Below are 17,476 nucleotides of genomic sequence, written 5' to 3' on the forward strand. Positions count from 1 at the left end.
AGTTAGCAGGATTCTCGATGTGCAGCATGTAGCTTGGATTACGTTTTGCATCGCAAATTTCACCATGCAATAAGGGGATTTATCATCAGCCAATAGACATATCGATCTACCAGATGGCGATCGATAACGGGGAAATGCTCGGGGGGGATCCCACCGGACCACGGTAAGATCTTTTTCACGTAAAGTACAGCCCAATCGGGAATTGTTATGATACTCAACCAGGCGTTCGGCCTATGAGGCTAATGAGGCTAACGCGGTTATTGGTAATCAATCATCAGAAACAACGTCCCCCGCCCCCCCCTTTCATGCATACATGCTTGAGGATCGTGCCGATCATATGCAGTTTGAGTTTTAACTGTAGCATCTGTAAAACGGAAATGCCATTGGATTTAACGTTAGCAGCTATTAGCCCTATATCTAGCCTTCCAGAAAATATACTAGTCTGTTTACATTTCCTGGTCCTCTTGAGATTAATTAGACTCATCCCAGTGGCCGCGATTGTGTTAAGGAGCTCGCGATTATCTAGAAATCCCCAAAATGACACTACGTTTAGTTACCTCTAATCTCACACGGCTAGATCCTCAAATCTGCACGGTGATTGATTGAATGAACATTTTATTAACAGATTGCAGAATGGGTACAATACAGTACGGCTCAATACACACAATTGTTAAGGGGATGCAGACCAGAGAAAGACTTTCGTCTTGTTTACATCAGGGTCCCCCATTTTCAATTCATAATGAATTGTATGTAAGGGTGCAACTTCCTCCGTGCAATCAATTTTTTGTGGATCTAGCAGTCAGTCTTCTTGCAGAGGCTTTGAGCAGCTCCACGCTACGTTTAGTTACCTCTAATCTCTCGGTCTTCTTGCAGGAGGCTTTGAGCAGCTCCATGCTACGTTTCAGGTGGTTCTTCTCGCTCTCCAGCTCCATGTTCTCGGCCTCCAGCTGGGCGGCTTTAGCCCCGGCTGAGCGCTGGATCTCCGCCGAACGTCTCAGCTCCAAGTTCTCGTCTTCCAGCTGGCCGTTCTCCTTCTCCAGAGCCTCCAGCTGGAAGCCCATGTTCTTCAAAGAGGCCAGCTTCTTCTTCAGGTGACGGCCCTCCGTTTCCAGCTCAGAGTTCTCCTTCTCCAAGGATGACACCTAGATATGGCCACAGAATTGGATTTAAATACTGTATTGTGCCGAATATAAGACAGGAAAAAGGGTGTTGTCTTATTTTCAGATCACGCAAAATTAGGGATGTCCGATATTATCGGCCGACCGATATTATCGGCCGATATCGGCAGTAAAATGTGATATCGGAAAATATCGGTATCGGTATTTTTTTTAACCTTTATTTACCCAGGCAAGCAAGTAAAAACCAATTCTTATTTTATTTATTGTCAAAAGTATGCATTTTGGTTTAATTCAACAACAAGAGATATGTAATGTTAATTTTTACTTTTTTAATTATCATATTTTGCACAGATAATGCTTACATTTAGAAAGCCTTTTGAATGCATCCAGTGAAATTATTAGTTACCTGAAATTATTCCGTTTTCTTGGGGGGAAACCCTGCATATATCGATATCGGTTGATATCGGTATCGGTATCGGTATCGAAATTAAGAGTTGGACAATATCGGAATATCGGTATCGGTAAAAAAGCCAATATCGAGCATCCCTACGCAAAATGATCTTTCTTAATGTATCTCCATCTCCCTCTCAAACTATCAGAGAAAATATGTTAACCAAAATATGTTCAAAACAACAGCCTATTGTTTTATTCAATGTGTGTTTTATAAATGATTTCATAAAGTATTTTAAAAAAAATGAGACGGGGGTACCGTCTTTATATCCAACTATGGGGGGTACTACCGAGTCGAGTAGGTACCATGCAGCCCGTGGAAAAGCGGCATAAGAGAATACTTCATAATGTTTCATGCAATTAAAAAGTAAATATATATATATGATGATGATGCACACACACCTTTACAGTGTTTTGTTTACCAGTAGGATGTTATAACATTGCTGATAATAAAAAAATATTTTCTCACAGTAGTGTGTGTATTTTTGGCTAAAGTGGATAGAAAACACAGTAGGCTACTGTGCAAAAGTCTTAGGCACCCAAGAGTTTTTATATAAATTGTCTTAGATGTTAATACATTTCTTTCTGTATTAGTTTGTCTGTAGATTTATATTATTTTTTTTTTTACTTTTAATAAAATTATTTTTGAAAAGCATCTTCATGGTTTAATGCAGACATATGTTGCAGGGACTATTTTAATCGTCATGTTGGCGTGACTGTATGCTTCAGAGGGTTAAATCAAGCATTTTTAAGTGATTTAGAGGAAATGTCAAAATATCGTGATGTATATCGTGTCATAGCCAAAAAATATCGTGATATCATTTAGAAGCCATATCGCCCAGCCCTACTTTAGTGTTATCCTTTATTGTAGAGCTGTACCTTTAGTGCTTTGTGTTTTGTAGAGCTGTGGCTTTTTGGTATCTTTTGTGTGAGAGCTGGTGGCAGAGCTCTGGGTCTTTGCGCTGTTTGTTGTTTCTTGGCAACATATCTTTTGTGTTACGTTCTTGTCATTCTTGGTGTTACCTATTATTGCACATTTCTGTATTAACCCTAACCTTGGTATATTTGTTCATTGTTCACCCAGCCTATGGTGATTACTTTTCTGTATGCTAATCTTTTGTTTTCGCACACAGGGACAATTGAGGACAGGAAGATACCCTGGGGTCTATATTTTGCATCACGTAGGTGACCTGATGTTAGAGACACCAGTGAGCACCACCACTGTACTTTTGGGCGCGTGGCGCCTGTAAAGGGGGGGAGGGGTTCTTTTCCTTTTTGTGTATTGATTTGGTGCCACCGGTAGTCCTCCTTGCTCTCTGTGTTGCTTTGTGTTTGTAAATAAATACTATTATTTTGCAAACTGTTTCCGGATTTTGTGTCGCTGCACTATTATGTCTGTTGCATTGTGTTGCGCCCCCACACTGGGGTGCGTAACGGTTAGCATACTCAAAATGTATACTAAAACTGTAGGGAGTGTGAGCTTTGAGTTCAAGTTTCAAGTTTCAAGTTCAAGAGACAGAGAGGATCCATGACTCCATACCTTGTCACAGGTGATGCCCAGATTGGCCACTTTCTTCTGCAGGCCGTCGTTCTCTCTCTCTAGCTTCTGGAGCTGGGGCTCCAACTCCTCCACCCGCTCTCCTTTCTCCTTCATCACCTCCAACTCCTTGCCTGAATAATGTCACACACCCAGAAGTAAATGGCAGCTGAATAATGTCACACACCCAGAAGTAAATGACAGCTGAATAATGTCACACACCCAGAAGTAAATGACAGCTGAATAATGTCACACATCCAGAAGTAAATGGCAGCTGAATAATGTCACACACCCAGAAGTAAATGGCAGCTGAATAATGTCACACACCCAGAAGTAAATGGCAGCTGAATAATGTCACACACCCAGAAGTAAATGACAGCTGAATAATGTCACACACCCAGAAGTAAACGACAGCTGAATAATGTCACACACCCAGAAGTAAATGACAGCTGAATAATGTCACACACCCAGAAGTAAATGGCAGCTGAATAATGTCACACACCCAGAAGTAAATGGCAGCTGAATAATGTCACACACCCAGAAGTAAATGACAGCTGAATAATGTCACACACCCAGAAGTAAACGACAGCTGAATAATGTCACACACCCAGAAGTAAATGACAGCTGAATAATGTCACACACCCAGAAGTAAATGACAGCTGAATAATGTCACACCGAAAGGTAAAACTCAAACGCACGTAGCTGTTTCCTCTCAAACTCCATCTTATTGAGCTTGGCACTGGTCTCACAGATGGACTCGTGGAGAACCCGGTTCTCCTTCTCCACATCCTTCACCCGGGCCTCCGTGCCGACCTGGCAGCGCTGGCGCAGTGCCGTCACAGTCTGGACCAGGTGTTTGTTCTCCTGTTCCAGACCTGTCACCTGTACGGCACACATCAGAGATGCACAGATTCACACATATACCGCTTTAGGATAGAGACATATCCTCTTATAATGTGTACTTGTTCTGTTGTGTTTTTGTATGTGTCCTTTATTTATTTTTTGTTGTGTGTTATGTGTTCTGATTCTGAATTACATTGCACAAAATGTGGGACCCTCTCAAAAACGAATACTGTATCTCAATGTGGTTTTCCCAATAAAGAATTTCAATATAATATATTTTGCGGTGAAAATCTGATACCAAATGCCACATGTAACACATTAAAGAAATTAATAAAAAGGAAGAAAGATTGGACATTTGGAATCCGTGTGGTTTGTGAAGAAATGGTTTTGGTACATCCCTGTTATAGATTTAATGAACGACTGCCATCTGAAAGAGGTTATATGTTTACTGTGCTTCTGTCTTCAAACTATGTATACTATTGAGAGGAGAAACTCCAGGAACAGTCTGAACGAAACCGACATCCAACAATCTGTATGTGCAAGTCTCTGAATTCTCTCCCAAACAGATGTGCAGGCAGTTTGGAGTACAGATGACCGTGAAGAAGCTCTGCATGGCACAGGAAATATTTCACAACAAGGTAATGTAGCTTAAAGGTAGAATATGTAGGCCTGTCCCCGACTAAGGATTTGTATAGTCGACTTTGATGGGCAAAATTAGCAGATAATTCCATTTGGGCTGTGGGGGGTGCTTAATGTCTGAAGGAGTCGACTGAAGGCTTCTTGTCCTCTGCGAAAGCATGCAATTGGTCCACAGTTAGCCTCGCTGGTACGCGCACCATTAGCGTTAGCCACGCTTCTAGGCCTCTTTGCTTTTGGAAAGAATGATCCCCAATTTTTTTTTTTAAATATGCAATGCCATCAAACAGCGACCTCTAGGCGAAAGAGCCCCGCTGGGTACTTCGCTTTGTTTAATCTTTTGTTTGGTCTGACGTGTGGGTTGGAGTTTAGTAACTTACGGTATTATACTGTGAATCTCTCCAGATCTATCTTGGCAGAGCCTGAGGTGTGGTCAGCAGTAGACCTCTCTTAAAGCCTGAGGTGTGGTCAGCAGTAGACTTCTCTTAGAGCCTGAGGTGTGGTCAGCAGTAGACCTATCTTAGAGCCTGAGGTGTGGTCAGCAGTAGACCTATCTTAGAGCCTGAGGTGTGGTCAGCAGTAGACCTATCTTAGAGCCTGAGGTGTGGTCAGCAGTAGACCTCTCTTGGCAGAGCCTGAGGTGTAATAATAATAACTTAGTTGTATATAGCGCCTTTCAAAAGACCCAAGGTCGCTTTACATAGGGGGGAAAAACAAACAAAAGTAACAAACATAGTGGACAGACACAACATACAACGTGGTAAATTAGGGGTTAAAGGCCAAGTTGAAGAGGTGGGTTTTGAGGAGTTGGGGCGTCCAGAGTTGGGGCGTTACAGAGGTCTGCGGGGAGGGAGTTCCAGAGGGTGGGAGCTGTCACACTGAAAGCTCTGTCCCCAGAGGTCCGCAGTCTGGTTCAGGGAATGGAGAGCTGACTAGTGTCTATGGATCGCAGGGACCGTGACCGAGTGTAGGGGTGGAGGAGGTACTGAGGTGCCAGAGAATGGAGGGATTAGTAAGTGAGCAGGAGGGTTTTGTAGGTGATGCAGGATTTGATGGGGAGCCAGTGGAGGTGGATGAGGGTGGGGGTGGTGTGCTGCCAGGGTTTGGTGCAGGTGAGAACCCTGGCAGCTGAGTTTTGAAATGGAGCCTGTCCAGGGTTTTACTTGGAACCCCGGACAGGACCCTGTTGCAGTAGTCCAGGCGGGAGGTGACGAAGGCATGGATGAGGGTCTCAGCTGTGGAGTGGGAAAGTGATGGTCAGAGTCTGGAGATGTTTCTGAAGTGGAAGAAGGTGGATTTGGTGACGGAACTGACATGGGCTTGATAGGAAAGGGTGGAGTGCAGGATAACGCCCAGGTTGCAGACCTTTGGGGAAGGGCAGATGGAGCAACCGTCTATAACCAGGGTGAGATCTCCAACCTTCCGGAGCAGGGCATTGGGTGCCACAACCATGAGCTCAGTTTTATTGTTGTTCAGTTTGTGAAGGTTAGATGACATTCAGGTTTTTATTTCGTGGAGGCAGTTGACAAGAGAGCGTGGGGGGAGCTGGGTGGATGGTTTGGTGGAGAGGTAAAGTTGTGTGTCGTCGGCGTGGGGCCGTGGTGGAACTGGAATCGTGTACCTGTATCTCTGAGTTCTCACGCAGGGTCTCCAGTGTGTGTGTGTGTGTGTGTGTGTACCTGTCTCTCCGAGTTCTCTCTCAGGGTCTCAAGAGTGTTCTCCAGCAGGGCCTTCTCCTTCATCAGGTCTGTGCTCAGAGCCTCAGCACTGTAGAGAGAACCTCTGTCTTCTGCCAGCTCAGCCTCCAGCTGCTCCAGCTATACACACACACACACACACACACACACACACAGTATTAGTATGGGAGATGCGGAAGTAAAGGTAGTAGTAAGTACGAGTAGTACTAGGGTGTATGGGATATATATATGTTAGGGCTGTCAAAATTAATGCTTTAACTCGAGATTAATTAAAATTCTTTAAAGGGGAACTATCTTGTAAATGGCCTTTTTCAGTGTTTAACATTGTTTCCTAGCTATGTGGACTTATATTAATATGATCTATGTCTCTAATTCTCATATTGGCGCATTCTTCCAATTCTCCTCTCACAATATTCACCCTCACTGAACTGAGTCATCTGAAAATGTGATGATTTGTGATGTCAGAGAGACTCAGTTGCATGACAATGTGGCAGATGCCACCAGGCCACACAGTGGTTTAGGAGCCCAGCCTCAAAACGGCTCGAGATCTTGAGGTAGAAAAATGCTGTTTTTGAGGACTTGATTAGAAATACAAAACAATGAATTAAAAAAAATTATAATTACAGAGGTGTTCCATAGACTCACGGGGATTGTGTAAAAGTGCCCAAATAGTGAAAGAAATAGTAAAATAGTTCCCCTTTAAAGCATTAAAAAAAATTAATCTAGATGAATCTATGGAGTGAAAAATCTTCAATATAATATAAGAAAGCGGTCTAGCTGAGTCAATGTTGATGGTTTTGTTGAACATTTGTATTTCACAGGAGAGAAACTGTATTCAAAGAAAGCTATTAAAATAGTATTTAAATCTAAATATAATTTCTTTGTGTTGATTTTACATTAATTCCATGATTTTACTCAAGTAAATATCTGTTACAAGCTTCAGTCTTAAGTAGAAAAATGCGATTTTTTATCTAGATTAATTACAGAAAATTGTGAGATTAATTAGTTAATTCTTTTTAATCTATTGACAGCACTAATATATATATATGAGAGATAGAGAGAGAGAGAGAGAGAGAGAGAGAGAGAGAGAGAGAGAGAGAGAGAGAGAGAGAGAGAGAGAGAGAGAGAGAGAGAGAGAGAGAGAGAGAGAGAGAGAGGGGTGTACTAGGGTGTATGGGACATATACTGTATATATATATAGAGTGAGAGAGAGGTGTACTAGGGATTATGAGATATATATATAGAGAGAGATAGATAGATAGATAGATAGATAGATAGATATAGATAGAGATCGATATAGATATAGATAGAGAGAGATAGGTGTACTAGGGATTATGGGATATATACTGTATGACTTCATTGGTTTTTGGTTTGAGAGAGAAGTTCAAGCTATGTATGGATCTCTTTTATGTCCGCCTTTGATCGACAGTAAATGAGGCCAGCCAAGCACATCAGGACAATGGTAGCAGTGCTCCATCACATCAACAACCGCACTGCCACAACCATTTTTATGACACCCTCTAGCTAAGTGGCTAGTACAACATCAACTAATACGATGGTGGCACTATAACAGGGGCCAACATTTTGAATCAATTCAATAGACAATCTTCATATAAATAGTAATACATGACACCATTGTGGAACGATTTGAGATGCAGAATCTCAAAAACTAAAATTCTATCTCAAAAACTGACTTTTTGCTTCCTTTTTAGATATCTGTAGATTCTACAGTATATCTAAATCCCTTACCTACTCTTACTAGTTACGCTGCTGACCAATACAACTACTACCATAGTGTCTTTATACCTGTATCACTGTACATATGAATACAATACAACTCTCATTCATCTGATTAGCACTATACTCAGTAGTACTAATATATTTATATTATATATTGTATATGTTATACCCAGTTCAATCTCCTATATATATATATATATTACTATTGCACTGTACTGTTACATTTGCACTGGTTGCTGGTTGGATACCAAACTTATTTGTGTTACTGTAGTCAACACTACATCTACAACACTACATAGTCAACCTATTACACCTACATAGTCAATATATTACACCTACATAATCAATATATTACACCTACATAGTCAACATATTACACCTACATAGTCAAACCTATTACACCTACATAATCAATATATTACACCTACATAGTCAACCTATTACACATAGTTAACATATTACACCTACATAATCAACATATTACACCTACATAGTCAATATATTACACCTTGAAACAGTCAAAAGAGGATCAGTAATGCAGCCTTTATCAACTATGCCCCAAAACTGTGGAACAAACTACCCCAAAACATCAGGGAAGCCAACTCGCTAGACATCTTCAAAAGACACCTTAAAACCTCTCTCTTTGCTCAGGTATTTCAATGAAACATCAGGGATATCCTGACAAATTGTACCTTACCTGCACTATTCTTACCCTACCTACTTTCATACACTTCCAATCAAATTCATATGTCGGTTCTATGATGTTAGAGCGATGCTCCGTTGTTGTGAGCGACGCACTGCTCTGTTGTTCTATAAGGTAATTTAGAACTGTACTTTGTAAAGAAACTCAGTGTTAAGAGCGATGGACTGCACTGTTGTATGTTAGAGCGACGGACTGCTCTGTTGTATGTTAGAGCGACGGACTGCTCTGTTGTATGTTAGAGCGACGGACTGCTCTGTTGTATGTTAGAGCGAGGGACTGCTCTGTTTTATGTTAGAGCGACGGACTGCTCTGTTGTCACACTTTTTTTTACTGTCCGTTCTATTTGATTATTTTTAGCCTATTTTAAACTGAATCAAACCGCACTTTTTTACTCTATCTAATCTATTCTATTTTATTATTTGTATTACTGAAGAACTGTGATTTGCCTTACCTTGCTACCTCTCTATCTCTTTGTATTTACATTTTTTTTTTTTATGCTCGCTTATGCCTGTATTTTTTACTGTTGTGAAGCACTTTGAACTGCAACCTCTGTATGAAAAGTGCTATACAAATAAAGTTATTATTATTATTACCTACTGGTACATAGTCAACCTATTACAGCTACATAGTCAACCTATTACACCTACATAATCAAGTGAAATGCTAATAATTAGGGCTGTCAGTTCATCGCGTTAATTAGATTAATTAATTACACAGCAAATTATCAGGTTATGAAAATTAACTCAAAATTAAAAGATTTTTTTTTTTTTTTTATCTCATTCATTCATAAGAATGTAGAATACACATTTACAGACTTTTTTTTAATATGGTCCATTTGCATGTTCTTGGTATCTGATTCATCATCCATCATCTATGGATCTCAGGGAATGTATTCCCAGTGTCAGAAATACTGTGTCTGTTACTAGGCTTGAGTAAATTGTAATGAACCAAATGAGAATATCAATAAAACATTTTTATCTTTAACTGTGAATAACACCATGCTAAAATTTACCAGACCTGAAAAATCTAAGCAAATGAATAAATGGAAGATGATTAAACAGAAGGTTTTGTAGATACAGTACTGAATTCTGCCATCCAAACACATGCCATTTGAAATATGATTATAGAATATCAGGCCTAAAATGGGTATGCGATTAAAATGAGATTAATTCGATTAATTAATTACAAATCCTGTAATTAGATTTTTTTTTATCGCCTGACAGCACTACTAATAATTTCTAGGGCTGTCCCCGACTAAGGATTTGGATGGTCGACTAGGATTGGCCAAAATTTGCCGTTAGTCGACTATTGGTCGACAAAAAAAAAAAAAAAAAAAAGTACAATATTTTTTTTTTTTTCATTTGGGCAGTGGGGGTGCTTAATGTCTGAAGGAGTCGACTGAAGGCTTCTTGTCCTCTGCAAAAGCATGCAATTGGTCCACTGATGGATACATCTTGATATTTGTCTAGTCTAGTGTGTTCATTAGATACTATACTATATTAATACTTTTAATTTTTTTTATTATATTCGACTAAGAGGTTGGCCAGTCGACTACGGCCCCTTTCGACCGATTAGTCGACTAATCGATTAATAGGGGTCAGCCCTAATAATTTCCATAAACTAGTTGGAAACGACAGATGATTCTGGCCATATTGTAATGTCCCAAGACCTTACAAGGATAGAAGAAGACCAGAACTGAAGAGCAGGGCTATGTCTGTCTGTCTATCTGTGTCCATTTGTGTCCATCTACGTCTATCTGTGTCTCTCTATGTCTCTCTATGTCTATATCTGTCTATCTATGTCTCTATGTCTATCAGGGACGTGCACAGGACTCTAGAGGGGCAGGTGCTCAAAGGCTGAAAAGGGCACTACACTTGTGTGTATATATTAAGCGAGCGCGCGTAGCGCGCGCGATTTTTAAGGGCCCTTTTCGGGCGGGGGCCCCCTTTTTATGCTTTTTGGGGGGTTTTGGTGATCAAATATTGAATATTGAACTATAATAATCAGTGCAGGCGCTCACTTATCCTTGAAAGACACTTTTATCACTGACTTAAAAGGCCCATACATCTCCATAAATGTTCAGGGGGGAGGGAATAAGTGCTTACCCTACAGACCCCAAGAAGTGCTGTATATTCTGTATTGTTTAATATATTGTTTAATAATTTTTTATTCCAATCCCGATTTGTATTTGAGATTCCCAAATCCCATCGGACTTGACTTCTTTGTGTCCCTCAATGAGTGTAATACCAGCATTCAACAGCGGTTTCTATCATGATCATCATCACCACCCACGCTATGCATAAAATATATAGGTCCGTGGAGAGGCATGCTGAGGAGGCCGTGCAAACTGCAATGGAATATGGGGCATCTCTCTCTTTACCTAATATTTTTATTCTATCCTGACATTTTTCAGTTGGAAGGGCAGTCTATATGCGTAACAGTAATTCTTTTTTGATGAGGCTCAAAAAGGCAGGTGCTCAGGCACCCCTTGGCCTCTATGTGTGCACGTGCCTGATGTCTATCTATGTCTATATATGTCTATGTCTATCTATGTCTCTCTATGTCTATCTATGTCTCTCTATGTCTATCTATGTCTCTCTATGTCTATCTATGTCTCTCTATGTCCATCGATTTCGGACATGTATTCTTAAATCCTTACAGACCAGAATGTGCCTGTTTTCAGTCTACCATCTGATTATCATACAGATCTCATACAACCTTCCACTGTGACCAAAAAAAACCAATAGCTTTTTTATTTAATACTTTTTATCATCTTTACAAGACCTGCCCACACTATTCCAGTTGCAAGTGTCTGCTGTTACCCTCTGGCTCAGCCTCTGGTTCTCCCGGCTAGCTCTGAGCAGTTTTCCTGCAGTGTCCTCGCTGACCGCTCCTCTCAGCTCCTCCACGGTCTTCAGCAGCGTCTGGTTGTCCTTCTCTAGCTTCAGCAGGCGGCTGGAGGTCAGGTCGTTCACCTCCTCACTCAGAGACTTCAGGGGCACTGGACGGACGGCAGGAGAACGTCAACAAGGGTTCAGACAGGAAGGACTTGCACTTAGAATCGGTTTAGATTGTAGGGATGCACCGAATGGGAAATTCTTGGCCGAAACCGATACCGAAAATAGAAAACAGTTGGCCGAAAACCGAAAGCCGAAAGGCCGAAAATGATTCATAGAATAGATTTTTTTTTTAACCAATGTTGTGGAACATTATGATTATGGAAAAATATATGATTATGGCAAAACTTAACTTAAATAATAAATAATCACCATTATGGGTCCATAAAACATTTATTCAGCACTTCTGAATGCATACAGTACATTAATTCCATCTTTTCTCTGGCTGCGCAGCGGACATCTGTGCTCTACTGAGCGCACCTTTCTAGTCCCCAGCTGAATGTGCTCGCTTCACCCGGCACAGTAGACGCGCGACAGACAGACAGCGTCAATGTGAGAAACACAATCCCCCCCCCCCCCTCTCGCTCTGAATAATATGCATATTAGATCACTCAGTGATTAACCGCGACGGGCATATAGTAAATAAGGATATAAAAGCATGTTAAAGACGCATTTATTGGACGCGTTGCGCGCAGAGTTTACATAGAAACAGCGCGACTCCCGACAGCGCAACATCACAACAACACGCGAGGTTGTTAGGTTGTTTCTGTTTCGGTGATATATTTTCGGTGAAAAAACTCTTTCAACCATTTTTGGCCATTTTCGGCCGAAAGCTTTCGGTGCCGAAATTTCGGTGCATCCCTATATTGACTAAGGCTGAGACCACTTATCGATTTACCGATAATTGCGTGAAATCGATAAGTGGCGTCACTTATAGATTTGTTTGCATGTGTAAAAAAAATTTAATAAAAAGTTTCAAGAAAATAAATATTTAACGTTAGTTTGTGTGTCGTGGGCCAACTACAGCATCGCAAAAACGACAGTGAGTGCACGTGACACACACACTTTAAGAAAAAAGTATTTAATTTATAATTTTTTTTTTACACATGCAAAAATATATATATATATATTTATCGATAATTTTATCCCGATGTATCGATTCTTCCAAATGGCATATCGTCTCAGCCTTAGTATCGGCAGGAAGGACTTGCCTAGTGAACTAGACCTAACTCCTATCGAGTATAGATAGGAAATCCGCCGGCCACAGAGCCTTTGTCTACCGCGCTCCCTACCTGTGGAACAAATTACCTGCTGTTGTTGTCTTGTATCTCATCCTGTATCCATACGCTTGCAGTAGTTCTATCTATTACTCAATTTCACAATTTTCTTATATACTATGATTCTACTGTCACCATGTATGCAAATGCTCACTACCAATGTTCCCTCAAAGAAAAATTCGGTCTGAGCAAACACTCAAACCTCCTGAGCAGACATCGGCAACTACTGAGCAACATACGTCACCTGCCGATTAACCGGTTAGTTGATAAGCGGCGGTTTGTAAAAAATCTGAGAATCATAATTTCCCTCAATGTCTAACATAAAAATGTATACATTTTGACCATTGATTGACGATACAGAGCAAAGTCCTTACTTTGGCTGGGTTGGCGGCGGCGGTATGAGTCGTGTCACTAACTTTTGTCTTTTTAGGAGGCTGACTCGTCATTATTTTATTAAGTGAATTATCATGTGACTTCAAGGGTGACCATAGTGATTTTTTTTTAAAAGAGGACACTCTGCCTTCAGCCTCAAGATACTTACTGATACTTGAAGTTTACTCAAAGATGTAGGGCTGTACCGAATGCTTCGAAGCTTCGATCATAATGTTGACATTCAAATTTTACATTTTTAATATATATATATATTTTTATATATATATATATATATATATTTTCTATTCAATCTGTTTAAACCAATGGGGGTTTTCTTCACAGTTGCAGTTAAATATTAGGCTACACTAATATTATAATATTATACTATATGTCACCATCACTTTCATACCAACCGTGCCCTTATTGGATTATTTATGTTGACGAAACTGATTAGTTATATTAATTAAAGAAAGTTGATTTAATAAAAGAAAAAGACTCAGTTAATCAGATTAATCACTTTATTCAAATTGAGGATTTAGTTTGAGAAATTTTTTTTTTTTTTTTTTTTTATAGACATTCGAAGCTTCGTTCGAATACTTCAATCGAAGCTTAGGAATTTACATTCGTTACAGCCCTACAAAGATGCCTTATCATTTTAATATATTTAAAGTATGCCTCCTCTGTATGGATATAAAATGATTGTTTATATTATTTTATATAACAAAATAATCTCTCTATAACCAAAGTTACTCAACATGCTGTATTATGCCTAAAGTACCGGTAATCTATCTGACAAATCTCAAGAAAATAACTAAATCAACCTATGACAAAATAATATACATTTTCAAGTCTTACTGGACAAAATAAAAAACATGAAGTAATTTTCTAAATAATACCTCTTCTGTATTAGAAAATCCAGCTTTAAAAAATATATCTTTGTATCTTTTCAATGTAATGTAAATTATAAAACAGTAACCTCACAAAGATACTAATTCAAAAGTGCACTATGCAGTTTCGGATTCGTTTACATTTGCATAACTTGCAATTAGTGTACAAAACTAATTTATTACACACATAATCCTTAGAATGATTGTATCATAAGCATCTTATCAAACCAAAACATCCTTTTGAGGCATCAAAATAGTTTTAAATTATTTTCTTTCTCTCCCTGTATAGCTGCATACTTCAATCAACTCGGTCAACTTTGCCATCAAACTCTCGCCTCGCACAGCTTTATTTGTGATGTTTTTCTGTGTCCATGTGAGCTTTGAGATTGCCAGCACCTTTATGCTTTATTAGACACAGAAACATATGGTCAACCTTTGCACACGTTGCACTCCGCTTCCAATTAGTCTCGACCTGGACAGTAAATTGGGAATTTTCTCTGCAGTTCATCTGTAATGTACATTTTCGCTTTGGCATTGTGAGCAGAATCAATGCTGGTCGGATCTGTCCGCTTCCTCCTCTGTTGTGTGTGAGCGCAGTAGCAACGCCCACAAAGCACTGAAAGCGGGCTTCTCTGGGTAACGTCACACGTAACAGGGTACCGTAGTATTTGGTGCAACGCGCCAGTCAATTTAACTACATGCTTATTTTACACAAACGTTTCTGTGCGCGACAGATTTCAAATGTGCGCGGGAGCGTTTTGCCATGTGCGCGTGCGCGCACAGGCTCACGTTAGAGGGAACATTGCTCAGTCACTACATGTATTTATTGCTCCATCTCCGCCTACTACAAACATGGGAACTCTCTAAACCCCCCCTTCTCTGAGTGGTTGTCTCGTAGTGCTGACCAAGGTGGTGGATGTCTTGGCCAAGATTGCAGTGACTGTTCTACGTGCACCACCGAGGCCATGGATCAGCTTCTTACCGTCTTCTGTCCGTGGTCTGTCAACGTGGTTTAGACGTGGAGTTCATTGCTGGGTTAAGTACTTCTATTCTATTCACATAATATGCTTACTACATATATCTATTCTATTCACATATATGCTTGTATCCACTTGTATCTATTGCTATGTCCGCCCATCACAATCACGTGAACTGTCTAACGCCTGTCCCGTCTCCCTGTGAGTGGCTGTCTCGGAGTGATGACCGGAGTGTTGGACGTCCCGTGATGATGACCGGGAGGATGTGACCCTCTCTGCGCCGCCCCTTTGCCTCAAATAGATCCGCCATCAGCTCTATTTTTTATCTTTCAAAATGTTCAGTTGCTATCGCATGCACTTATCTGTGTTTCATTACACATATGAGTGCATGCTTACCAACTGTTCGCCTGTTTTATTGCAACACTACTATCACCGACATCTAAGAAGGGAGATCCCCCCTTGAATGGCCCTTCTAAGGTTTTTCTCCTCCAATTGCCTGTGGTGCATTTTTTTCTATTGCTAGGTTTTAGTGAGTTTTTCCTTACCTTCGCGTAGGGTCTGGGAGTGTTGCATTTATTTAAAAAAAATTACTTTATGGTGTTTTTGTTTTGTTCTTGATTTATTGTGATGTTTCTTCTTGACTTGTTTAAAGAAGACATGTCCGGTCCATGGGGACATTAACGTGTGTTGTCGGGCCTTACAAATAAATTTGATTTGATTTAGATGGTTTGATCTTGACAACAAAAACAGACATTCTATAATGGACATTTGATTTCCTGTCAGCTATTAGCAAACTGAGGTTTTACCCACCAAGGTTTTTACCCACCAACCCCAAACCCCTCACTATCTCCCCCACCGACGTGTTTGTGCCACACTGAGCAGGACTAATACATGTAAGGCAGCTGGCCCTAATGGCATCCCCGGCTGTGTGCTCAGGAACTGCACTGAGCAGCTGGCCAAGGTCTTAACCGACTTCTTCAACCTGTCACTAGGCCAGACTTCTTCAACCTGTCACTAGGCCAGAGTTCTTCAACCTGTCACTAGTCCAGACTTCTTCAACCTGTCACTAGCCCAGACTTCTTCAACTGGTCACTAGCCCAGACTTCTTCAACCTGTCACTAGCCCAGACTTCTTCAACCCGTCACTAGCCCAGCATGCTTTCAAACCACCTCCATCGTGCCAGTGCTGAAACACTCCTCTGCTTCAAGCCTTAATGACTTAAATGGGACTGACTTAAAAGAGACATGAGGTGGTCTTGCGGCTCACCCTCCGTCAGGTCGGGGGGTTTAGACAGCTGCTCCAGTTCCCAGCCCAGGTGGAGAGACTCGTCCATGCTCTGCTTCTGGGCCATCTCCAGCACCAGGTTCTCCTCCAGCAGCTCCTCCACGCGCCTACGGTCCAGGTCCCGCTCCTGGGGAGACACGCACAGAGGGTTGAAGCATCCATCCATCCATCCATCCATGTCTGTCTGTCTGTCTTTTCCGTCTGTCCACATTATATGTCTGTCTATTTGTCCATCTATCCATCCCTCCCTCTCACCCTCCCTCCCTCCACCCCTCCCTCTCACCATCCCTCCCATCCCTCCCTCTCACCATCCCTCACATCCCTCCCTCCACCCCTCTCACCATCTCCATGTCGTGGATCCTAGACTTGAGCTGCAGGCTCTCCTTCTCCAGGAGGTGTAGTTTGTCTGAGCGCGTCCTGCTGCTGTCCAGCTGCTCCTCCAGCATGGCCTTGGTCTCCAGAAGAACCTGGTTGTCCTCCTTCAGCTCCTACACACACACACACACAAGCTAAAGTCCAGCTTTTTTGTCTAGCAATTAGAAACAAATATATTATACTAGTATTACTACTACCACTACTGCTACTACCACTACTAAGATGTCGTCATCATCATCATCATCGTCATCATCAATCAATCATCAAACCTTTATATTAACCAGAAATAAAAACAAAGAGATTGGAGAGGCCAATTTGAGATGGGTCTGGAGGTCATTCCAGGACCAAGGACCAAAGTAAAATAGGCTTCTTTTACTTGGCTCAGTCTGCACAGGCGCTATTTTAAAGCACATCCAGTTAAACTGGCCAAGAGTAAAGACCCAGTCAACGTGTATATTTCCAGCACTACGTTTGTTTATCAATGAGTTTAAGTGTTATATGAATACATAAGAGTTCATAGAAATCTCAGCACATTGAGTCAGAAACCGGCGGATATTGACGCAAGGTAATGGCACAGCCAAAAGTGAGTGTAGCCCTTTGAAAGAAGAGACCCAGGGCTTTCGAATTTCATAAAACTACACTCCCCAGCTCACGCCAGCCCCTGTCAAACTTGGAGCCGTCTG

At 41.0% G+C, this 17,476-nt stretch overlaps 1 protein-coding gene across 5 annotated transcripts in view; it reads right to left on the reverse strand.

Moving 5' to 3' along the window:
* The window catches only part of ccdc88ab (coiled-coil domain containing 88Ab), a gene marked incomplete at its 3' end in the record, with an annotated part of 286,701 nt that overhangs the window by 77,323 nt on the left and 191,902 nt on the right, over positions 1–17,476 (reverse strand). For all 5 annotated transcript variants that reach the window (XR_014620009.1, XM_084320114.1, XM_084320115.1 and 2 more), the window contains exons 11-17: positions 16,760–16,906; positions 16,401–16,545; positions 11,547–11,725; positions 6,264–6,401; positions 3,804–3,987; positions 3,109–3,239; positions 849–1,142 (exon numbers count right to left, since the gene is read on the reverse strand). Coding sequence is in view for 4 of the 5 variants with exons in the window: in XM_084320114.1 (XP_084176240.1) it covers positions 849–1,142; positions 3,109–3,239; positions 3,804–3,987; positions 6,264–6,401; positions 11,547–11,725; positions 16,401–16,545; positions 16,760–16,906 (1,218 nt within the window). The remainder of the gene's footprint in view (positions 1–848; positions 1,143–3,108; positions 3,240–3,803; positions 3,988–6,263; positions 6,402–11,546; positions 11,726–16,400; positions 16,546–16,759; positions 16,907–17,476) is intronic.

This window comes from Notolepis coatsorum (assembly GCF_963971535.1).
Source record: "Notolepis coatsorum genome assembly, chromosome: 8".
In the NCBI taxonomy this organism is placed as follows: Eukaryota; Metazoa; Chordata; class Actinopteri; order Aulopiformes; family Paralepididae; genus Notolepis; species Notolepis coatsorum.